Source organism: Cydia pomonella, chromosome 17, assembly GCF_033807575.1.
Source record: "Cydia pomonella isolate Wapato2018A chromosome 17, ilCydPomo1, whole genome shotgun sequence".
NCBI lineage: Eukaryota > Metazoa > Arthropoda > Insecta > Lepidoptera > Tortricidae > Cydia > Cydia pomonella.
This window is the reverse complement of record NC_084719.1, coordinates 12,381,727-12,407,809: the sequence shown is the minus strand read 5'-3', so window position 1 is coordinate 12,407,809 and position 26,083 is coordinate 12,381,727. Positions and strand designations below refer to the sequence as shown.

At 37.4% G+C, this 26,083-nt stretch overlaps 4 protein-coding genes across 4 annotated transcripts; all 4 read left to right on the top strand.

Moving 5' to 3' along the window:
* Nucleotides 1-2,707: 2,707 nt before the first annotated feature.
* LOC133526938 (probable ribosome biogenesis protein RLP24) lies at nt 2,708-5,329 on the top strand. The gene is made up of 3 exons (XM_061863799.1): nt 2,708-2,862; nt 2,941-3,263; nt 4,571-5,329. The coding sequence occupies exons 1-3, from the start codon at nt 2,782-2,784 to the stop codon at nt 4,743-4,745; spliced, it is 579 nt and encodes a 192-aa protein (XP_061719783.1). The 5' UTR covers nt 2,708-2,781; the 3' UTR covers nt 4,746-5,329.
* A 2,980-nt stretch (nt 5,330-8,309) lies between these two features.
* Nucleotides 8,310-16,701, top strand: LOC133527063 (neither inactivation nor afterpotential protein G). The gene is made up of 11 exons (XM_061863951.1): nt 8,310-8,505; nt 8,723-8,925; nt 9,435-9,659; nt 10,623-10,835; nt 11,070-11,233; nt 11,551-11,711; nt 12,071-12,192; nt 12,738-12,921; nt 15,615-15,762; nt 16,010-16,192; nt 16,518-16,701. Exons 1-11 carry the CDS (start codon nt 8,379-8,381, stop codon nt 16,651-16,653), a joined length of 1,866 nt encoding a protein of 621 aa, XP_061719935.1. The 5' UTR covers nt 8,310-8,378; the 3' UTR covers nt 16,654-16,701.
* A 2,215-nt stretch (nt 16,702-18,916) lies between these two features.
* Nucleotides 18,917-20,272, top strand: LOC133526991 (retinol dehydrogenase 11-like). Its single transcript, XM_061863879.1, has one exon. It carries the CDS (start codon nt 19,154-19,156, stop codon nt 20,051-20,053), a length of 900 nt encoding a protein of 299 aa, XP_061719863.1. The 5' UTR covers nt 18,917-19,153; the 3' UTR covers nt 20,054-20,272.
* An 88-nt stretch (nt 20,273-20,360) lies between these two features.
* On the top strand, nt 20,361-25,839 carry LOC133526990 (retinol dehydrogenase 11-like). The gene has a single exon (XM_061863878.1). It carries the CDS (start codon nt 23,015-23,017, stop codon nt 23,930-23,932), a length of 918 nt encoding a protein of 305 aa, XP_061719862.1. The 5' UTR covers nt 20,361-23,014; the 3' UTR covers nt 23,933-25,839.
* Nucleotides 25,840-26,083: the final 244 nt, after the last annotated feature.

The following is a 26,083-nucleotide window of genomic DNA, read 5'->3' as shown; positions in this document are numbered from 1 at the left end:
CCTCAATAATGATTACTCGTAAAATACTTCTGTTTCGCCGTGTGGTGCCGGCGTTTTAGAATAGCACCACCCCATCTCGTCCCGTGGGTGTCGTAAAAGCCGACTAAGGGAAACCGACGTATGGGCAGCAGCGTCCGTCGAGTATTGTTATCAACACCTACTGTCGCGAACGTATTGCGAACCAGCTAATATTTGCCAACGTCATGGAGTAGATGGCGCTAGTAGTCACGTTAAAGTAACCGCTTCTAGGTTATTGGGATTTTTTGAGGGAAGTTGAGAGGGTAGATGAGAACGACAGTAGGAAAAAGGAGGTTGTGTGCGAACAAATCGACGCGGCAGTGATATTTGCTTTTAGATCAAGTCAAGAACGTTCTTATGGTGCTATTAGAATAATGATGTGTCTCTGGTATATTGTGACCAACGTTATCAGTACTCAGAGTGAACAGTGATCCAGTGAGGCTAATATGAACTTAAGGTAAACTTTGTGTGAGGAATGGGGTCGCTATAAGGGGAGGTTTGGAGGCGACTATTAAGCTCAAGAAACCAGGTGGATAATTATGTGATACTCATGTTATATGTAGGTAATAAAGTCGGACACCAGCACAACTCATATCGTCATCTCACTAACATCCAGGCCTCATAGGTATGTAGTACATTTACATATCGCTTTCCAGTATCCGTAAAAGCATGAGTTCATTCGATAGGTTAATAAGTATGGTGAGCTTGACGACACCTACCTACTGCGTTCCCAACTCGTACAACCAACTTAAAAATCCCAAATCAAACCCCCATTTAAAAATAAAAATTTCGCAACAACAAAAAGCACCAATATAAATCTCAACCAGGGACCATGGCCGCCCGTACTCAATGCAGGGACCATGGGTCTATCTTAGCTCAATCACAACAACAACGCCGGGTCTTCAACTTGAGCATCACCATTGCTTCTTGTCTGATGGTGATGCCGGACTCGGCATCGCATAAACCATGACAACCATTCGCATATGTCACCACGGGCACAGGGTCGCCCGTATCAGTAGCGAGGGCCCTGTGTCTACAACTGACACTACAAAACCTTTAAAAAAAATACTTCTGTTTCAATATTTGCTATTCACATGGCTCGAATACATTATATCACTGGCTAGCCCCAAACGAGAATTTTGCGTTATCCCCTCTTAAATATATTTCAGTTCTATATCGTTTTGTAACGCACTTTGGTTGAGGTATTTAGAAAAGGAGGCTTAAAAAGCCGATAATAATTTACGGTGTCAAAGCTCTTGCAATGTAGGTACCTTTTTGTTATTTTGAGTGTATGGTATTTATTATACACCTGTTTTTATTGAATTCCGTTAACTTTAGGGTATTTGTAAATACGTTTAAGGAAACTACATGGCATAGTTAATTTACAAAAAAAAATTGCGTTACATTTAACTCAACCAAACAATTGAAAACTGTGACATATCAATGTCATTTCGATCATCGATCATCCGAGATAGTACTTATGTTTAGTATCAAATGTATTAACTCGTCCTACTAAACACTAATAAAAAGGCCCTAAGGCAAGTGTACACGCTCGTAAGGGCCTTATCAGATAAAAATAAAATTTTGTTTATCTCCGAAATGGAGTAAATAAAATATCGGTGTCTTTGAGAAAGTTACTTAACTTAAGCTCAGGAATGCATCCTTGAAAGTAACGGAAATAAATAAAAAACACTGTGTTCAAGTATCTACTGACAATTCATTAATTGACGCCATCTATTATTATTATAATTGTAAACTACCATTCTTTATTATTAACTTATCTCTGGTATCATTGTTGGTTTGGCCATTGCCTTTGTAATGAGCAAATTCTATCTTTATTAAAGATATTTATCAAACGAATATATTCCCTTCGTATATTCCCTTGGTACCTCTTTTACCTACCCAAGAGGTAAACTGTACCTACATACCTGTCGTGTATGTAGGTATAATTATAGATCCTGACACCCATTCAGATTACTAAACATAGTTATACCTGCTTATAAAGATGCTCTGTAACGACTGTAACTAAGTATATGGGCACCATAAGGTAATCATATGATACCTATAGGTCCCTTATGCAAAAATGATAATAAAAAAGATGCGCTTTCGTCACAATAAATAGGTTTGTACCTATGCGCATGGCATGAAATTAAAACTATTGATTTCAACCTACATTTTAATAAATCTGCCATAGAATAATCGCTTTATATTTAAATTCAACGAGACATAAAACCAACTCGCAATAGCCCGTTTCTGACGCAACAGTGCAGTAATTAGACGATTAACATCCAGCCGCAGAGTAAACAGTGTGGTATTTTAGGAAAGCTATAAATCGGACAGTCAACTGAAAAGTTTAGTTATCTACTTATAGGCACTTTAACCGGGGCTTACTCCAACTGGTTTAACTTGTCCGTATCAAAAATATGATTGACAGCGACACCTAGTGTCGAATAGATTAAGTTTTAGTTTAACTTTTGTACTGACATCTATGGGCGAGTAGACACACTATACTTCTTATAATTGTCAATAGATGGCAGAGTAATTGGACTTAAGATATTTTTTACTAATAGTATAAATAATTCCAGTTATATTTTTATGAAATATATAATAGATATATATATATAAAGTAAATATTTATTTCGGTTTTAGTTATATACAGATAGTGCCTCGCTAGTATCATTTTAAGTAGCAACCCTAAAGTCAGCCATATTTATTGTCCTTTTTGACGTTGCTGTCATAATCAAAACACAGCACGTGTGAAAAATGCGTATAGAAACGTGTTATTTCTGTTCCTCCAGGATATATCCTGGCCATGGGATCCAATTCGTGAGAAATGATTGCAAGGTAAAACGATATCCATATATTTCCGTCTCATAAAACTTGATTTCACCAAGTTTTGTAACTAACCAATAGACCGATCAGATTTTCAGATTCTGCCGTTCGAAATGCCACGCAGCATTCAAAAAGAAGAAGAACCCGCGTAAAACCAAATGGACCAAAGCTTACCGTAAGACCGCTGGCAAGGAATTGGCAATTGACCCATCGTTTGAGTTCGAAAAGCGTCGTCACACTCCCGTCAAGTACAACAGGGAGTTATGGACAAAGACCATCGAAGCTATGAAGAAGGTGGAGGAGATTAGGCAGAAGCGTTCCAACAACTATATCATGCAAAGGCTGAGGAAAGGACGTGAGGTTGAGTGGCAGCGGGATGTCAGAGAAGTGCAAAGGGACATTTCACTCATCAGGTTTGTGATATTTATAAACTTTGTTACTTTTATTTATTAACATCGAAATAATTTAAACATCTTTATACATATCGGCTTGATTGTTCTCCATAAACAATATCCCATCAAAAAGATTTTCATGTAAAATGTTGCCAAGACTTGCACTGTCAAAAAGTAATCAGATCTCTTGTAGAGCCAAGTTTGTAATTCTACAAGCCCTAACTTCACAAATTCTACACCTTAGTCAAATTATATGGCTTTACTACAATTCATGTAGGCAGTGGCTTTAACTGAGGCTCAGGCTAAGGTATAGGCTGTAGGCCCTGTGGGATTATGCAAACATGCTAAAATATCACTAATTTTAATATACCTAACCAACTCTAAAATATGAAAACAAGCAGGTAAATTGTTTATTAGGAAATTTACTTACCAACCTGATTTTTTTGGGACTATTAGATTTGTACAATACATATTCTTTTGGACATGTTTTATTATTTCGTAATTACCTATTCTGTAAAATATGCCATACAACGAAATAAATGCTTATTTATTAGAATGTGCCTGTAATAGTCTCATACTGTCATAATACAATTAATAGGAATTCCACTTATACAAAATCTAATGTATTTCATATTACAAGCTTTCGTTTAACTTGCAATCTTTGTACAGTCAGCTGCAGAGAAAAGTACCCCTTCTGCATAGAAATTTGTATGTAAAAGTGCTAAGCGAATAGTATTGCTGATAGTACCTATATATGTTCAGGTCAAATCTTGTAAGCTAAATTAGACCTACTTCCCATTATTCGAGTTGAAACTACATAGTTGGGTGACAATGTCATGTTATGGTACCACAGAAGGTACATAGGAACTCGATAGAAAACATCCCTATAATGGAACAGGAACCAGTAATAGGATGATATATATAAATCCTGTAAAACAAGTATTTATCATCATTTTTTTATCGCTGGCAACATTTTACCATAAACAAGAGCCAAAGAGCTGCTGAAGTTAAATTTTTCATTGATATTTGTTAGTTTGAAAATAAATGGCACCATACATCCCATGACTGGAGCAAAAAACCAGTTTTAATTGGTTAATAATATTGAAACCAATTTCAGTAGCTTTCATTAAATACATAGGAAACATAAAGGACGAATTGGACATTCAACTTTTAAAGTGTAAAGCGGTAGAAATGTTACAGGTGTCGGTGAAATATGAATTTTAGTTTATTAGAATTGAATTTAAAGTTATAGTCAGCAAAAAAAGCTTTTATTGTAAACATTTTCTTTTTACTTAAAACTTATGTTTACCGTCCCTTTTTACCTACAGGTCACCAGCAGCAGGCCTAAAACAGCGACAAGCCGAAGAAGAAACTGAAATGGAAGTTGAACCGGAAACCATTGAAGTGGTTGATGCTAAGGGCCGCAAACAAATTATTGAGGCTCCTGTTATGGTGCCCGCAGTGGGAGAAATGATTGAAGATGGAGGCGACATTGAACTATAACTTTTTATGATGTGGCTTAATACAAGCAGCGGAATGTTTAGTCTGGCCTGCCATTTCTCTCAGCAGAACAAGGCATTATATTTGAGAAATGTAAGAGCAAAGGTTTAATTTCTATTTCCATAAAAAAATTGAATCTTCTATCTGTTTCTATTGAACAATTGGTTCACCTGAGTGAAAATTTACATAGGGATGAGATATCCAAATAGAACAGTATTAAGGCATTCAGCGGTGGCAACATGGTTCCATTTTTATCGCTTGACACTATGCCCGTCACTTTTGCACTTACGTACTTGTTAGAACGTGACAGGCATGGTGACAAATGATAAATAGCCGACCATCTTAGCCCTACAGACCTATCATTTACATAAATGTGTTTGTGTAAACTTGTATAGATAGTGTCATTCACGAAGACGCGTGCCTTGACTCTTATTGTCATGTTATTAAAGGTTACATTTGACAAATCTGCGCGTCATCGTGGATGACTTGTGTCACTATAAAGTGAATGTTTTAATACTTCAGGGGAAAAGCTTTTAATTTTTTTTTGTATACAATGTCATTCATAGTTAAATAAATTGATAATTAAATTTTGTCTTATTTTAATCTTGTAACATTCACACCAAAGAAAAAGTTACCAAGCCCTTCAGTGGCGAACTTCAGTGATGGTTCTGCCACTGGAGGTCCTGGTTAATTTTTGTTTAGAATATGACATCTATTTATGTTTATAATATTCTATATATGTATGCAGTATGTAACAGAACGAAAAGCAATTACTCAAACCTTTTAATGTTTAGGTCATACTGAGCATTTTTTACTATGGGACCAACCCGGAAATCGGGAAAACATTGACTACGAAATTTCAACATCAGACCAGCAAAATGTATGAAATGGCCAATTTTTTTTCCCATAGTAAAATTTGCTCAGTATGACCTAAACATTAACGGGTTTGAGTAATTGCTTTACGTTCAGTTACATACTGTTAATTATATATTTTTTTAATACTACGTCGGTGGCAAACAAGCATACGGCCCGCCTGATGGTGAGCAGTCTCCGTAGCCTATGGACACCTGCAACTCCAGAGGAGTTACAAGCGCGTTGCCGACTCTAACACTCCGCACCCTCGTTGAGCTCTGGCAACCTTACTCACCGGCAGGAACAACACTATGAGTAGGGTCTAGTGTTATTTGACCGCGGTTTTCTGTAAGGTGGAGGTACTTCCCCAGTTGGGCTCTGCTCTAGATCTGGAATGACATCCACTGTACGACATACATGTGTTTGCCCATACCATAGCTACCTCTCTTTTGGACGTAGTTTAAGGGCGTACCCGGGGTGTTATATATTATAGAGTGACGACTACCAACTTAACAAATCAAAATATTGAATAAAATAATTTGATTTTTCCCTTAATTGTACAGAATACTTTTATTCAGTTAATGCTTACCACCATTACAGGTAAACTTAATTTGTAATCATTACCCCTAGCGTAAATTTATTCGATGGCGTAACGTGACGCACGCGTTTGTGTTAAGCCTCATTTTGTATGGGATTTTGAGTTTCCAAAACGTTCCGCTTGGCGCGCTGTTTCTAAATCCCATACTAAATGAGACTTAAAGCAAACGCGTACGTCACGTTACGAAATCGAATAAATTTACACTAGGGGCTCTGATCACTTCTACACTTTGAAAATTTCCTGATTTAATTATTTTAACTTGATTTACTAAACAGACGAAATACAGGTAACACACTCAAATAGATTAATTAGAACTGTAGGTCTTCAATGTGACCTATAATGAAGATACAATATAACTTAATCAATCAAGTTAAGCGAATTGGCCCTAAGGCCGCGCCTAGACATGTGGGGACTCGCTGAATCCCGATACATATCACTTATCAGTGTCGGCCGAAACGTTAATGATATTATCCATTACAAATTGAACCATAAACTGTATTTTTTTTATACTACGTCGGTGGCAAACAAGCATACGGCCCGCCTGATGGTAAGCAGTCTCCGTAGCCTATGTACGCCTGCAACTCCAGAAGAGTTACATGCGCGTTGCCGACCCTAACCCCCCCCCCCCCCTCGTTGAGCTAACCTCGTCGTTTAATGATCCGTTACGGTTCAATTAGTAATGCTTAATTGCAATTAACGTTCGGCCCACACTGATACATATTAATATTTCCTTAGATATAATCGGCTCTGGGGGCTGATTTTTAGGGTTCCATACCCAAAGGGTCAAACGGGACCCTATTACTGAGACTCCGCTGTCCGTCCGTCCGTCTGTCACCAGGTTGTATCTCATGAACCGTGATATTTAGCCACTTGAAATTTCTACAGATTATGTATTTCTGTTACCGCTATAACAACAAATACTAGAAACAGAATAAAATAAATATTTCTTTCCAATCTCGAGGTTCTCATCCAATCACCGAAGATAAGCAACGTCGGGCGGGGTTAGTACTTGGATGGGTGACCGTTTTTATAGATAATGGTACGGAACCCTTCCTGTGCGAGTCCGACTCTCACTTGACCGGTTTTTTAACCAAATTCGTCACTCGAAAATCTGTGGAAAACGGCGAATTGATATTTTAGAAACACGAGCAATAGAAATTGGGAATCTAGTGCTATTGACCACTCGTTTGCAGTTATATTAGTAGAATTTAAATAACGAGAATTAAATTAAAAATTGAATACTCGAAATTCAAAACTCGCCCCTCTGCACTCGGCGAGTTCCGCATGTGTGGTCGCGGCTTTAGAAGGCGTACGTTACGAAGGTACCTACAGGTTATAAAGAAACTATCGATCCTGTGGTAGCCCCGACTAATCCTCTTACGTCTTTAGGCAGGGGTAAACAACATGCTGTTTTTGAACCATAATAAGGTTTTTTAGATATTTAAAAGGACCTGAACAAGCTTAGTAATGAAATTATGTTTAGATTATTTTGAACACCAGACCCGCGTGCTGAATAGGTAGTTAAACATTGGATATAAGATATAACTGATTTAAATCGAGATGATGGTTTTAGGATCTCATCCACATGGAGCATTCCATGTTCCATTCATCAGTGAATGTAAGCGGAAACGAATACCGGCTGAAAACCTAATATGATATAGTGTTGACAGTGTATGATATAGTGTAGACCAAGTGTAGGTAGGTCGAAAAACTCGTGCAGCAAGAAAACGTTGATGTCAGTTTAGCCATTCTTTCTTCGAGACCACTGGATCGATGCCGTTCTCGAAGCGTCGTAGGTAATCTTAAAGTTTAACTAACTATGCGACATTAAGTCCCATTAAAATAAACAGTAATGTGTGAAAATCGATAGATTTTTTTATTTAATTCTAAGAAGAATACAGTAGTAATCATAAGCACTCATCTGCCAAACTGCAGAAAAACTGCTGCTGGTGTTTAAAAAAAATTAAGATCATACCTATTTATGTTTTTATTTCAGTCACAAATTTTAGTTTTGAATACCTACTTGATGCAGCATATTATTTTAATTTAGTAACTATAACTTAAAAAAAAGTTGCGTATACCACTTTAATTCAATTAGACTACTTTTACAGCAGTTACAAAGTACGGGATTGAGTAAGCCGGTATCATGCAAGTAGGCACGACATCGACAGTGGCGCGCCGCAAATATGACGGTGTATTCGTACGTATTCGGTGTAATCGTGGCGTGTATATCCTATTTAGTGTATCAGAGATATGTGAATTTATATCCAAGTATCGTTTCAAAGCCTGAGAAAAGATATGACTATATTATTGGTAAGTAGGTCCAGGCGCCTGATAAAAAGTAATAGCAACAATGTTTGAGTAGAAATAACAAAACTGTGTAGGCGCGCTCGGCGCTGCGGGCGTAAAATTATGTATTATACACGACAACTAACACATGGATGCGCGTGTCTACACACGGAGCCAAAAGCCCTGTTACAAAAGTATCTACTTTATGTAATCTTGATCAACATAAGTAGGTGCTTTTCAGTCGGCGCCGGGACCTCAGGCTGCGTTCTGGCCGCTCGCCTCTCCGAGGACCCGACGGTGACAGTACTCTTGGTGGAAGCGGGTTACCACATGGGCTATTTCACGAAGATCCCACTCACGGCTACCGCGGCACAACAAGGGCCTGACGACTGGTCGGTCAGGAGCAAACCGCAGAGATATTCATCGTTTGGGATGTGGGATCAGGTTAGTGGATTTCTTAAAACTATGGTGGTGTTGATTTAAAACTTACAAATCAACTAGAAATTATGCAAACGAAAAATATATAATTTGACCATGACATAAAAGGTAACACTACCTACCTAACACTAAATTAAATTTACAAAGTTAAAACGAAACTAAACTAGTCAGTAAACTCATCCTTCCACTATTTTCACTCATAAAAGGTGCATCGCTCGCAGCGTTACCACGCTAAATAGCGGTAGACAGCCTCTGCTTGAGGAATGACATAAAGTATGTACATTGTACAGTCAGCGTCAAATGCTTCGTAGCAGTCAAAGTAGCCAAATAGTTCGGTACACCATATATTTAGTATGGTGCACTTTGACTGCTACGAAGTATTTGACGCTGACTGTACAATGAGGGAAACACGGCCGCTTGTAATGGACCGTACGGTTTAACTTATAATTCGGTTGGTAGGCTACCTACTTGTAAAATCCTTAGCAACCTTAATATTATTCCCATTATTCCCGCAGTCTCAGATAATCCCTCGAGGCAAAGGTCTAGGAGGTTCCGGTCAGATCAACTTCCTCCTTCACGGCTTCGGTTTGCCAGAAGATTACGAACGCTGGTCTGCCCGTGGCTTCCACGGTTGGGGCTGGGAAGACCTCAAACCGTACTTCGTCAAGGCTTTCGGGACAGACAGGAGCGAGTATGACACTGGACCCTGTGCTGTGGAAGGATATTGTAAGGGTGATAAGGTGAATACTGGGATTTTAATTATTGGATACAGTGTTAGATGTCGCAATCATTAGATAAGTAGCAAAGCAGTAGTAAAAAACAGTTACATTTAAGGACTTAATAGGGAAAAGCATCAAACCCACAAAAATCTGTCAATAAAATTTGCACTTTCTGTCTAAAAGTCATTCATTTGAATGTAATTTTTTTGAGGGTGGATCCTTTTCTCTAAATTACGTCCTTTACGAGTAAGAGTACGAGAAATGGACCTAAAAGTTTAGTAATTAATAATTTTCATGGTCCTCTGATTTAAAATAAATATTTGGTACAAGCTTTTATCGCTGACTGTACTTTTTCTTCCACAGGCAACTAATACTCATCGTGACAATTCTAAAAACTCCAAACACAATTAGGTTGCGTTATTTTATCACAGAGTTCCTATGGCTACCTCCTGTCTCCATCATCAGATCAGCTTGATGGTACCATAATATTGCATTGTCACCCGACTTACATATGTATGCAAATTTTCAGCTTAATCGGAAACCGGGAAGTGGGTCAAATTTAACGTGCAAGATTCCAGGATATACATACAAAGCAAAGCAACAAAGATACATACACTTGAAGTTAAATAAAAGCTTGTAAAAATCTGTTTACATAAAAGAGCATCATAGTACCTACATTACGATACAAGTACGAAAAGTAGAAAATTCGCAACGAGTGGTGATAAATTAAAACCCGAAGGGAGTGTTTTAAATCGACACGAGTTGCGAATTACCTTTTCGCGCGTGTATTGTACAAGGTTTTACAGTAGGTACATATGGCCTTTTAATTTTTCGACATATGCACGTATAAAGCTAGTTACCGTATTAGTGCGGTAAAGTAGCACCATATGTACTGTAAATGATTCTACAGAAACCCATTCTTACTGCTGATTTAAGAAACAAACAATTTTACGTATCTCCTAACATATGCAATTTATCGTACAGTCGCCAATGAAGCTCCAACAAATCGATGAAAACCACGAGTTGCTCAGAGTGTTCCAACAGGCGTCTTCACAACTCAAGAACAAATACACCGTGTTCAGAAAAACTACGGCCACAGTGAGGGGCGGGGTGCGGGTGTCAACCCTGGACGGGTATTTGAAGAAAGCAATGAATAGGAGGAATCTGCATGTTGTGCTTAGAACGCAAGCGGTTTCTGTAAGTAATAGTTTGCGTACCTACCTCATACCATATCCTACATGAACATTATAAATCTTGTACCTTTATTATATAGTAGGGATTTTGCTAGACTTCTTCGTGGACTGTACTACAGCGATGAAACCATGATTCGAGACATTGACTGGGACAAAGTTGAAGGAAAGTTTTCATAATCATAAAAAACAATAAAATCTAATAAACGCAAAGACGATGAGGTCCGTCATCTCTTTTCAGATCAGATTCGAAAATAAGACAGCGTCGTCTCTCTTTATCCTCCGCCGCAACAGAGAGTTGGACAACGTGTTCGTGAACAGAGAGATCATTCTCTGCGCCGGCGCCGTTAAGACGCCCCAGATCCTGATGATGTCAGGCATTGGTCCTAGAGATGTCATACAAAGGTACCTACCATTACCAGCCCTCGTAAATCTACCGCTAGAAATGCCTATCTGAAGACAAACAACCAAGCCTATTCTCAAATATGTGGGTCGGTGTCATAAGAGTCACAAGTATAACGACATCTGACTGAAGGGCATTCTAGCATTCCAATCACTAGGTTAATAGGCACTGTCACTGAACCTGCCTATTTTAACGGGAAAACCACGCCGATGCCCAGCATACCTCTGGCTTCCACGAACGACATTAGTAATATTGATGTTGATAATACAACTCCAGGCTCCAGGGACCTTTGAGCAGGGATGGTTATTTTTTTTTTCAGATTAAAGATCCAGCTAGTAGCGGAGAACAAGGCAGTGGGCCGCAACCTACACGACCATATGAACCTAGCGGTATACGTCAGTATCAAGAAACCGATCAGCCTGATCCTACCCAAGGTGTTCACGTTTACCACCGCTTGGGACTACTTCATGAACGGGAAAGGTGAGTGAATCACACAAATTTTAAATACACATGCTTTTAGACCATCAATGCTTCAGTGATCTGTATTCCCAATTGCCAGTGACGTCGTTTTCTGTATCAACATAGAACTACGTGCCTTGCTAAATTCATCGTGTAGAAAATTAGGTTAAGGTTCTTTTTGGACTGGAGACCTCTCTCGCCAGCTCTGCGTCCATAGCTTTTTGTTATGACTCTCATTCACACTCTGTCTTGACTTTCTATTTCTACGCTATAGACACACCACTGGTAAAAAAAACCCTTAAATATTATGTGCGACATTACAACTAAAAAAACAAATGATGGAGTTCCAGTAAAAAAATGCATTTATTATCTTTTCGCAGGGCTTCTATCATTTCCACCTGTAGCAGGTGTGGAGTACCACGAAGCATCTGCATTGATGCTGTTTACTATGGGGACTACCAGCGAGCGACTCCTCAGGGACTTGTCTAATTACAAACATACAGTAGGTCTAGATTTGATAACAGATAGCAGGGCTGAGCTAAATAGATCATTTAGTTTTTGGTTGGTTACGCAGCGTAGTACAGTACAAAGTAGTACAACGTCACGTTCTATAAACATGTTGCAGTCATGTTTGTCCACCCATACAATGGTTTGTTGTATGAAGTATGCGGCGGCAACCGGAGACCAACGGTGGTAGCATGGAAGGATTTTTATCGCCTGTGACTATGCATGCACTTTCGCACATACTTACATACTTGTTAAAACGTGACAGGCATGGTTACACGCGATAAAAATGTGACCATGCTACAACCGCAAGGCTGAAACATGTTTGCATACTCCTCCTAGCAAGGACCCCCCTGATTACTTAATTGCTGACTCATTTAACTTGAGGTACTTAACATGAAAACGTCATGAAAAGGTACTTATTTAAAATGCTTCCACAAAACTGTTCTACTACTGTGTGTGTAGTTTCATATCTGTTTCAAGTACATAGCTTCATTTCTCGCATATTTTTATTTATTTAAACAATTTAATACCTACTTACAGGTATTCCGCGACACATTCCCCTTCCACAACGACAGCAGCCGAGAAGGTTTCATGTTCCTGGCGACGTGCGCACAGCCTCGGAGCAGAGGCACGGTTACTCTCCGAGACCTGAGCACCAACGTGCCACCGCTGGTTGACCCAAACTACCTGCATGATGGCTTCGATGTCAAGTGCATGATTAAAGGTAGCTACGAGTAGAACTTGCGGCAAAAGAAAATAAGCTGCAAGATAATATTTGCAGACACCAACTTAACTCTGGTGAGTGAGGATAGATCAAGTATAAGACTAGAGGCACAGATTTTATACCTATAATAATTCCTACGGGCTTCTTGTTCCGTCTGCGGCTGTCTACGTGTAGGTATCAATCCCAGGCGCGGATCCAGCCCTCAAAAAAGGTTGTGGTCACAGCCACCCGAAAATCGGCCAAGTGCGAGTCGGAGTACGAACTCACTCATGAAGAATCATGACTCATGAGTCATGATCGTCATCGTTCATGAACGATCATCAGCCTATCGATCTCAATAGCCCGTGAAAGTGTTACGTCACATGACTATAATGAGGTACCTAATGATTCTCAGACCTATTTTTTGTAGATTATCGATTTGCAGACAACGTTTCGCCGATCATCGTTTTGCAAAGGGATTTATTCGTACCTAGATGTAACTTTTAGTTGACTAACGTTTGGTAGAGTCTAGGTTCACATACCGTTCAATTACAATTATTGGGAGGATTGCGGGATATTGCTATTTTACAATAAAAAAAATAATTATTATAAAAAAGAAAAACCCGATTGCACACAAAAAAAGAGGAAAACAAGCCCCATAAGAATATTGTTGTTGATGGTAAGTACGAGTATCGCAGGCGGGGACCAACAGAGGGTTACTTATAGCCATTTTGGTTGTTGGTCCCCACCTGCGATACTTACCATCAACAACAATATTCTTGTGGGGCTTGTTTTCCTCTTTTTTAGTGTGCAGTCGGGTTTTTTGTTTTTTTATAATAGTTTTTTTTATTTATAATTTTTTAGTTACCCCCAAAAAGACATCCCGACAGACACTCCCGTGATCAAGACGAATCTAACGATACTTCATACATCAAAATCCATCAAGCAGTTTAGGCTACAGGAGGCCACAAAGAAACAGACATACATACATACATACATACATACACTCGAAAAACATCCTCCCTTTGGCAGTCGGGTAAATTTTTTTTAACCAAATTTCATTTCCAACTGTTCATTTTTCAATCAAATTTTCCCTATATACCTACTTATTTGACAGATTTCAATTTAACAAATTACCATTCCCTAACAATAATTAAACAACATTCATTAGACCAAAATGTTTCACTTGGTTTAAAAATGTTTAACAATTTTTAGTTAATCAAACATGTTTAGTCTATTTTTATTTATTTATTTAAATAAAAATAAAATATTATTTAAAGAATATTAGAGTATCTACATAGAGATTACCGTACCAAAAGTTTAAGTAAATCGCATTAGCCAGTGTGGGTTTTTTTATTTATTTATAAGTTTTATACATTTATATCTCAGAAAATAACAGAGATAGGAAGCAGAAACATGAGGGTTCTTAATAAAAAAAAAAATACTGTAAACATTTCGTGGAAAGGCCGCTTTTCTATGAAAACACGGCAACTAAATAATTCGAGGAATAAAAATGGGGACAAAAATCTTTAAAATACGGAAATGTATAAACTTTCTTTTTTTTTTAAATCGCTTGCAATACATTTTTATGCTATGTATTGAGTGGAAAAATTTGGCGTTTATGTTTTTACGATAGATTCTTTGGAAAATGAGAATCTAGCAAAAAACTTTTGGTAATCTTTTGGGTCTTTGAATTGGTGGTTTTTTTTTTTTCTTTATTCCTTACTTTCTTATTTAGCAAAAAACTTAGTAATCCATTAGTAACCTAAGAATTTCCTTTGGCAGAGTAATCTATCCGATTAAACAAATTTTATTCGAGCAACGTTTTTTTGAATTTAATTTCGAATAAAGTGACAGTTAAATTATAACAGTTTCGTTAGTTTAGCAATTGCGGTACTATATACATATTATCGGCGTATAAAGTAATGTATCGGAAATCGCAAGCAATTTATTGCAATCCATGGAGCCGTTTAAACAGATAACTACGCTAAAAAACTCCTACGCCTGAAAATTAAAAGCTGGTATTATTTTTAGAAATTTGTACTAATATTTGTAAATGTTTCAGGTTTCTAAGACTCCTTAAGCTAAAAACAATGGCCCCTGTAATTTTTAGTAAATAATAATAATTTTTGTAAATAAGTATCAGCTGATATTAAGATGCTCGAATTTCTAATTAATACTAAAAATCACTCTAACTATCGTGTTTCGACCAAGGGTTACTCGGGTAATTGTGACGGTTACTAAACGATTATTCTACGAAAAGTAAATCTGCTTATCCATGTTATGCCAAGTTGCCAACTGACTACTCTGCGTAATGAAATTCTGCCAAACCGTCCACTGCCAAAGCGTCTGCGAAACGAAAATCAGCTTAATTTTACTAGGCGAATCAATAGGGCACCCTATTAGGGTTGTGGGCATGCCCATCGTGCCCACAACGGTGGATCCGCCCTTGATCAATCCGAGGTCTGGCGGAGAGTTCTATAGGCTTGGTATACTTACATACAAACTAGTATAAGTATACTCCGTATTTTTTTAGAGATATGAGAGTTACGTATGCCTCCAAACGTCGATCTGTAACTTACATGTTACCTACTCAAAGTGCCTAAAGTAAATCTTGACTGATTCTTGAAAGCGAACACCTGTTCGCTTTCAAGAATAACGCGGATTTTTGCGTAGACTTATTGAATATAACTTTCAGTTATTATCTTTTGTAGCAATCCGTCGAGCTGAACGCTTGGTGTCATCGCCTCCGTTCCAGGAGATAGGTACGAGAATCCACTGGCCCCGGCCGGAGCGGTGCCGTTCATTCTGGAACTACACGCGGAACGACCAGTTCGGCGCAGACAGAAAAAGAAGAAGAAAGTAAGTGAACTGCAGAGATTTTGATAGATGATTCTTGATGATATGATTGATAGTCATGTATAACCTGATTATATAGGTACCAAATTCAATTTAGATGTATCAGACCGTAGCTCAAATTACTTCCCGAGAATGTAATAAAATTTGTTGTAGCCGACAAGAACTACAAAATAATAATAGTAAGAAACGATATGTAATAATTTAAAAGCTCGCACTTAAATATCATACTTGTTGTCTTTTCATGATCTAGAATAATAATACCTGGCCCGCCTAACCAATCGCCGCCAAAAGAGAAGAAGCCAGACCAAAAGCCCCATAAGTCACAGAGGCCCCCCGACGAGTTCCTGGAGTGTATGTTGAGAGAGGTGGCAGTGACAGGGCATCATGTTGGGGGGACGGCTGCAGGAGGCACCGTTGTGGACAGTCAGCTGAGGTATATATTTCCTGGGTTAGGGCTATTGGGAGTCTTCTTCGACGTCAACTTCAACACACTTGTATCTGTCTTTCAAGCTAAAGTTTACCTTTAGTCCAAAAGACATAGATAAAACCATTCTTATCCAAATACCTAATTGTTTTTAAAATTCTTTAATCCAATAATGTGATATTTTTATTAAAGATCTTTACAATTAAATAATGTTTTTTATAAATAAGAACTGCAAGAAAAATAACCCACCTTTATTTCACTGCAAAGACTAGAACCTAGATTGACAGTGGTAAATAATAAAAAAATATATTAATAAATAATTTATTTGTTTCAGAGTAAAGGCGTTGTCAGGACTACGTATTATGGACGCCAGCATCCTGCCCTCACCTCTGTCCTTGTACCCCAATTCTGTGTTAGTGGCCATGGCTGAAAAAGCTGCGGATATTATAAGAAACACGATTGTTACTTGAATAATAAATACCTACATTATATTATCTATTTATATTATAGTTACACAATAATTATACCTATTATAATTTTTGAAGAGTAACTGGCTGATAATTAGACGTTACTAATGATCATTGAATGAGCAGAAGTCGTACTGCAAAAGTGACCCGTGGTTTCGTTTTTTTTTTTTTGCTTAAATCCCACATATTTAATGTAAACTCAACTTTTTATTAAGACTTTAGCCATTTTTAGACCACAACAATCAAATTTAATGTTCAATTGAAGAGAGAGCAAGAAACTCTTAAAGTATCCATATTAGGTGCTAATAAAATTGACTGCCTTCATGTAACAATAACTATTCATCAGGTATGTAAGTACAAGGAAATATCCCACACAATCATGCATGGTGAAGCCGTTGCTCAAGAAAGAGGAACCATAATTTTATAGTTTCAAGTTTCAAGAGACGGGTTGCACAATTGTATTGTAGAAGAAACTTTATAGTGTTGATTATTTTGAATTATTTACGAGCAGTCTCTTCCTTGAATTTTCAAGCGGAGTGCTAATTACATATGTTATTATATTACACTTTGGACGCCTTGAGCGCCTAAGTTCGTCACTAGTCAAAATAAGCCTTACCTTACCAACCTTATAAGCAAGCGCATTGTCCCTAAAATACGCACTATTTTATTGTGATATTCTTACACTGATTTTATTAATAATGTTTAAAGCATGTTGGCAATCTGAGGGCAATGACCACGTAACACCTTAGTAGGTGTGTGTGCGTATAACTATGTTTTAACCGAGGCCGGGAGGAATAATTTAATTCAAGATATAAATATAAACGTGGCCCTACACGACTTAGATAAAGAAGACGCACGCTACGCCGCTAGTTGCTACTGATGTGCCGTTGGAAATTTTCCAAAATGGCGGAATTTCCACTTGGAAACATTTCGGAAACTTCTTATAATTTTGTATAGGAATCGAAATTTTTCATTTCTGCAATGAAATTTTCCGTTGTTTCCTGTTAAACCTTTCCGGAACTTGCACATCTGTTATTATGCCAATATTTCTATCTCATAGAAATACGGGGTAGTTCCCCTAAAACTAACTTAAAGGGATTATCTTAAGTTAATTATCAGAGCAATTTTATTGATGTAAGTAAATATTATTCCATGATACTTTAATACAGATCACAACTTATAATACAGATCAAATTTAATACTAAGAATTTCACAGTATATCATCAAACATAAAAAAAAAACAATTGTATAAAAAGTACTAGTCTAGAATGTTTCTAGAATAAATCCTAAATGTCAAACAAATATAAATAAAATAACAACAAAGGAAGTACATACATTGGAATATCCATTTCATCATCATTATTCAAATATAATAAATAATTAATCATTTCGAATCACAATTAATCCCACGTTGTTTTATCATTCATGTAGGTAGTCTTCTGTGGTTGTCTGAAGCTTTAGAAATAAGTTTATGCTTTACATGATTCTTAAATTTATTAATTGATATTTCAGTAATATGGTTTGGAAATTTATTATAAAACCTTACACAATTAGCCATGAATGTTTTTTTTTAAATTTTATGGAGTCGAGTGAAGGGCACTGCAATCTTATGTTTATTTCTAGTATTAATATTATGAATGTCACAGTTGTTCCTAAAATCGGCAATAAGTTTTATGTACATACAGAATATTCTCATAAATGTATAGACATTTATTTATTGTCTCATGCCATCTCTTTTTTTTATAACAAAGTAGTTTAGTTGCGACAAAGTAAGCAGTCGAATCGCCTGATGTTAAGCGATTATCGTCATGGACACTCGCATCACCAGAGGAGTTGTAAGTGCGTTGCCAGCTTTTAAGATGGGAGTAGATACGCTTTTCTTGAAGCTCGTATCGGTCCGGAAATACCGCAAGCGACATTTCATTCTATAGTTTATGTTTACTTTACTATACCTAAACTATGTAACTGATTATTTATAATTAAGTATGTAGGTAAAAACCGTTTTTTATGCATTTTGGGACAAATTGAGGAACAAATGCTGGAAACTCAGTTAATATTAAATGATCTGTTTTCAGTTTTCCGTTTTGACCTGCCGTACGCACATAGAAATTTAAAGATCCATTGTCGCGTGCAATAGTTATTTACGATACAAGTGCACACATGTATCGTACAACGATTTACAGTACATATGACCCTTTAAATTTTCGACATAGTAAGCGACAAAAGTAGCACCATATGTACTGTAAAATATCACATATGTAGTGATAAGAATGAGACGGAATATAAAAAAAAACTTCCACATATACGCTACTAAATATATTAACAATTCCTATTAATTACGATGTATGACGCATGTACAAGCATCTTATAAATTCAAAACTCGTCCTGTTTTTATACCTCGTATGAATATGAACAGTTCCTGTTTACTCAGTATTGACTTTGGCCCCGAGCTATAACGTATGTTGCTTTGCCTTGTGTTATATTATATTAATTAGCAAGGAATATGTGTAAAACTGATACAAAATTGGACGGTAAAGTGGCCATTGTGACTGGTGGAAGCTCAGGAGTCGGTTATGAAGCAGCTAAGAATCTAGCTCGCCGAGGAGCTAGAGTCATCATAGCTAGCCGCAACGAAACTAAACTGAAACTAGCTAGGGACAAACTCGAAGAAGAAACCGGAAACAAGGACATTGGTTACAAAACTATGGATCTAGGATCATTCAAATCTGTAAGAGATTTCGTGAGCGAAACTACCAATACTGAAAGTCGACTAGACATTTTAATTAACAACGCTGGTGCTATAGGCCTACCCGATGTTCTTACGGAAGATGGACTAAATTTAACCATGCAAGTAAATTATTTCGGGAATTTTCTACTTACTTACCTATTAATACCATTTCTGCGCAAATCTGCACCAAGCAGGATCATCAACGGGTCTGCAGGATCGATGTATATCGGGGCCATTGATTTTGACCACTGGAATGACGTTGGCAGATATTCGTTCATAGAAACGCTGAGTAATTCTAAACTTGCTATGACTTTGTTTAATGTTGAGCTGAGTAAACGTTTGAATAGTGACAATGTTACTGCTAATAGCTTTGACCCTTTCGTAGTGCCAGATACGGGTATTTTAAATCAGATCCCGAGCGGTATCAGAGACATAGCTGACTTCTTTATACGATTAGTGGGTCAGCCGAAAGAAGAGGTTGGAGCTCAGATTGCGTATTTAGCCGCTGCGCCAGAGTTAGAGAATATTAGTGGCAAACATTATAAATTCTGTATGGATTGGTTTAACCACTGGTTAGCAAATGACGATGATCTAAGGAGACAATTATGGGACGTTTCGAAGGCACTTGTTAAAATAAGTGCGGATGAAGATTGGGAAACGAATGTCATACATTAGAGAATGTAAAATTAGTGCTATTACTATGTAGAGCCACATAATCACTTTCTCTATTTTATTGCAAAAGTTTTCAGTTAGAGTGCATCTATTAATTTTATTAAGTACAGCTTATTTAGGGGTCTTCAGCCATTTTTGTCCCCTCCTTTCCTGAAATAAATGAGTTTAAGTGTTTTATCATTTCAGAAAATGCATTTTGTTACTAAGGAGTATCTACTTAAATATATGATTTTTTTTATTTATGACTATATACTTGCTATATACACACAAAAGCTTCGCCAAACTGAAGACAGTTTGTTGGCGCGGATTATGCCCGTCCCATCGTACCTTATTCTATTATTCTTACATGTCTACTTATGGGAAAAAATATATTTCTGAAGTGAGATAATTTAACAATGGAAAAAGAACAAGAGAGATATATCATCTAGACACGCGGTAGCGTTTCCAGCCAAGTGCAAAGAAAAAGGAACTGGCACGTAGCAACCGTGTATAATATTACACGAACCATTTCGAGCTATTTTTGACCCCTTCACAACCTATTTAACTTACACACATGAAATTTGGCAAATTCATTCAAGTACCTTAGCTTGTCTAAAATAAAAAAATCGTAATTGTAGCTAAAACAGATATTGATAAATTATCGTTTAAAAACCGGCATTTTTGTGGCTGACTGACATATAGATCTAAAACCTAACCCACTTCTAGATGACCTAGAAACTGGATATTTGGCACGAACGTATACAAAAGAAAAAATTTGGAAACTGATTTTTTTTGACAATTGACCTCCTGTTAGCGAGAGTCTCCTCTTCAGCTTGGGCAAAACTACTTTAATGATTAATACAGCAATTTATGTACAAGAAGTAATGATATCCCACAAAAACATAAATGTGAAATGAGAGCCAAATTCTGTGCTGTGTAAAAAATCCTGAAATTATAAAGGACTAGCTTTAGCCCGCGGCTTCGCCCGCGTAAAGTAAAAAAAAGGTTCTCAGTTTGACCCATATGTTTGTATGAACGCATGCAGGTATGTATGTTTGTCCGCGATTATTATGTTTAGAATCATGTTCTGAAAAATGCATGAAGTATTCCACAACTTTATACTTGTTAAAGTACTTTCTTATGAACAATATTTTTAGCCATGTTTGAAAGTGGGAGCAATAGAACCTAACTTTGAGGTGAACTTACACGGGAGCCCGCCACATAGAACTGACTGTGGGAGAAACAGTCCTGTCGTAGTATCTATTAGGATAACGCGGGTCTCGTTCCATATCTCAAAAGCTAAAAAAGAACCCTTATAGGATCACGTGTGGCTATCTGTCAATCCATCTGTTACAACCGATTTGCTCCGAAACTACTGGACCGATTGATTGAATTGTAATTTGGCAAAAATACTTTCAACATTTATCATGTACACAATATTAAATTTTAAAATTTTCGTAAATAACGTCCCAAATAACCATAAAGCGACACCCATATTAATATTTAGTAATTTCAACCCCATCGCACCCCAACAGGGGATGTGTATTTCACGTCCACCTCGTTAGATTTTACAATCGTTGTTATTTTCGTAATCAGCGACCCGATAAACCATAGAAATAATACCCATGTTGATTTTTAGACTTCGTCACCATATTTTCCCCTTTTAGGGGTTGAAATCTCAAAACCTGAAACACGTGTTTACTCATTTACCGTTAGGAATACTCTTGTAAAGTTTCGAATAAAATAGTCTAACTAATCTTGTTTCCCCATACAAACTTTGGACCTCCATTTTACCCCCTTAGGGGGTGAAAATTGAAAAATCCTTTCTTAGTGCACCTCTAGACCTTCGAAAGAACCTACGTGCCAAACTTGGGATCTCTAGAACCAGCGGTTTAGGCTGTGCGTTGATATGTCAGTCAGTCAGTTTCTTCTTTTATATATTTAGATTTGTCTTGGCTAGTTTTAAAGTATAGGCTGTTATATTTGACTATTACTTTTCTAAAATTTGGTTTGTTGTTAAAAACTAGCCAAGTCAAATCCCTATTCAGGATTTTCTACACAGCACAGAACTTGGCACCCATATAGATCTTAAATCTTTTTTCGGCGAGTCAACAACTACGCATATTCTTATGATTGAACCTTGCTCTCATTTCACATATTTGTGTTTTTGTTGGGATTAAAAATAACATAAGTTTATGGTTTATATTTTTTTAGATTACAGCGCCGTCTTCATTAAGCTTTTCGGATTTACCCTCATTGTGTCAGAGGTAGAACACCGGAAAAGTTTAAACGCACTCGCGTGGTCCCACGCCCCGTTTCGCACAATACGATTATTCATTGTTACCCGGGACATTAGGAAACTCTTGCGCATATGGCAAATAGAGAGCTACATAATTACTCTTAGGCAAATATAGTTTACTGTCCAAATTTCATCACCGACCTATATAGGTACGTAGGGTACCGAGAACTGGTAGGTATACCCAGATAACGTTTAATTTATTGATCGTGCTGTTTGTTAGTAACACTTATCTACCTCATACCGTACCTATTTATATATTTACAGTATGTATGTTCAGTATGCCTGCATAGAAATTTGTTGGTAGGGGGTCCGTTATCCCTGCAGCTCACTGTACGCTTTTTACTTGATCAGTATTTCGAGTTTAATTATGTACTTATGTTTAATGTATGCACGGCCAGTGTCGTGCGCCTTTGAGTTCAGGGCCGTTATTCTTATTAATACCCAGGAAATAGGAGTATCCTTAGTCGAATAACCATCATAAGGGATCTCCCATTACACATAACTATGAAGAGCCTCAGGGTAACTTATACTGGTGCGCCTGAGAAGGGAGTTTGGCAGGCGTTACGAAGAACAGACATACCGTGTATAGTCGAACGACCTTCCTGCCTTAAATGTTTTTTTTTTTAATTTTGCTCAGTTCGTAACCAAAAACAAGTGTAACCGGACATTATTCTTGCTGTTTCAATATGGCTCGCGACGAGTTTTCCAACTGCGAATCGGATATACGGTTGGAGGGAAAAGTAGCCCTCGTGACAGGAGCAACGTCCGGCACTGGGCTGGAAGTGGCCAAGAACTTGGCCAAACGAGGGGCCAAGGTCATCATAGCCAGTCGAAACCCTGCCAAGTTGGCAGACGCGAGGAATATAATTACAAACGCGGCAAAACACAAGAACGTTGTCGCCAGAACCTTGGATTTTGAGTCACTGACGTCTGTGAGGACATTTGTACATGAGACAATGATGCAAGAGCCAAAGTTGGACATTTTAATTAATAACATTGGTGCCATTGGTCTGGAAGATAGACTGACAGAAGATGGCCTTCAGACTATGATGCAAGTTAACTATTTTGGTTCGTTTCTGCTTACATTTCTGTTATTCCCACTTTTGAAGGCGTCTGCACCGAGTAGAGTGGTCAATGTATCCTCTCTTGCGTTGGTTCTTGGCTTTATAGACTTCGAACACATGAACGATGTTGGCAAATACACCAATTTTCAATATTATTGTAACGCTAAGCTAGGAAACATACTCTTTACAGTGGAAATGGATAAGAGGATCAAAGGCCAAGGCGTGAATGTGTACAGTATGGATCCAGGACTAGGAAAGTCGGAATTCTTCAGACATCTGGATAATGAGGCTTTGAAGACGTTGTTGAATGCTGGTTTGCAGCTGATTGGGCGGCCGTTGGACAGGGTGGCCACAATGCCGGTGTATTTGGGGATAGATCCAAGGGTGGAAAACGACAGCGGAAAGCACTTTAGAGACTGTATGCTGTTCTACAGTAGTTGGTTTGCGAATAACACGGCATTGACAAGCAACTTATGGGAGGAAACGAAGCGACTGGTCGGAATTACGGAAGAAGAAGATTGGGAGAGACAGAAATTGTGAAATTTAATTTGGAAGACGGTAGTTAACTTGTGAAAAGTCCTGATCCATCAAAAAAATGTTGCTTATTTTTAATGGATTGTTTGTTTGTGTGAGTTTAAGCGAAATTAGCGAAAATATAATAATATATTTCGTAAATTGGTTTTTATGTTACAGGTCTAGTTCACTTTAGTCAAGACTAGCGTCTGTCCCTCAAGTAAATAAGTTGAATACCGCTTAAGAGTCCCCGGCAAGCTCGGCCGATTTTCACCTTCCAATACAAACGGAGTTTCGTTCTCATTTTAAAACTACGTGTTGTATTGTAATTAAACTTTACACATACAATAACATTAGGTAAGTATATGTATGGCTGAAATTAGTTTAAAGTGCTCCACCTTATAAAACAAACGAAATAGAGCAATAACAAGTTTGTATGAAATTTTAAATTCGCTGTATCTTTTAACTGTGGTATCTGAGGCTACATAAACTAATTACAGCCCTAGATCTATCTTATCCTACTGTAAGTACAAAGTTTCAGACCAATCTAGCTAGTCGTTTTAAAATGAGAGCGAAGCTACGTTTGTCTGGAGAACCGAGCTTGCTGGGGACCCTTAACTATAACATATTTCGATCCATTATGAGGATCTCCAACAGTAATAACACTCATGTAAGTACGTGAGTGACCAATAGATTCCGCCGAAACTAACTTTGATAGAACAAAGACCGACTTGAATTGAACAAAGTGAGGAGTGTCATTATAAACGTCATATTTTCATAGAAATTTAACATTAATAATGACACAACCATACTTTGGCATTTCAAATGTCGTATAGAGTTCGCTTGATCTATCTATATTTCAATATGTCCAAGTTTCACGAGTTTTCTAGGTAAAAAATACGAATATTAGCTAAGCTCACGCGGTAGTATTTATTTCACGGGGGCAGTATTTGAGCATCTCGCGCTCGCACTCGCTTCCGTGTTACTTACGTAAACATACACAGTGGCCTAAGGCATGAGAGACCGCGATGGTGGCATACGAGCACACGGCTGTCTTGATGGTTAGTTATTAAGCTAGTAAAAATACATGTAGTTCATTCTAAATTTATTTTGTAAGTATGCATGGAAATAAATTAATATTTGTATGCTTTCTTTAGCTGTCAAAAATGTTCTATAAAAAAAATAGTTCCAGTGCTGAGGGAATTAAAGACCCGAGTTTGCAATATTCTTGCCCACGGAGTTACACACAAACATGTTTTTCATCACACTTGCGAAGATGAAACTAAGTTTTAAGCGAATAATACGGTGACATATCAAACAATCGTCCGCCATTTTGTTATTTCTTGACAGGTTGGGCAATATAGACCTATTCGACATTCAGCCACGATTGAAAACTGTGTAAAAATATTTAGTTAAATTAATCAAATTAAATAATTTTAAACACACACAAAATATTAAGTTATAAACGTCAGTATTTTAAAAGTAAAACTCATTCACTCCCTAGGGAGTTATAGCTTTTTTTCACAATCCACTGTTACCGCGGGAACAAAATACGAGTATATCTTTGTCCTTCAGTACACCTGCATTAAATAAGATCTTTTTCGAGCAAGTGTAATATAAAATATTTTAAATTAAAAATCAAAAAAAGGTTTTTACCAACATTTATTCTCTTATATTCTTTACTAAACTTCTATAATCAAATCTGCAAGTTTGTAAAATTTGACCCTCATCCCATTTTATTGTATCTATAAAATGAGCCAATGAGAGATAGAAGGTCAGATCTCCCTATCAGTTTAACGTTTAAGTCCACCTGAATGAAGAATACTTAGGCATCTAGTCGTATGTAACAAAAATGCTGTAGTAAAAATAAGCCATCACCACAATTTTTTTGGAATATTTAAATACGACCATTATTTTTATTATGACCTGGCAAAAAAGGGCAGGGGCGGATTAAGAAGGCGCGGGGCCCTTAGCACAAAAGCTCGCGGGGCCCCCTGGTTTGAAAAAAAATTATTAAGTGCGAGTCGGACTCGCACCCCGAGGATTCAGTACCATCACAACATTTTTACGATGTCTTAATTTTTGTCCACTCGTTCTCTATTAGTTTTTAACATCTTATGCAGTGTATTTTTTAGGGTTTTGTAGTCACCTAGAAACTCTTACTCGTATATAAGTAGT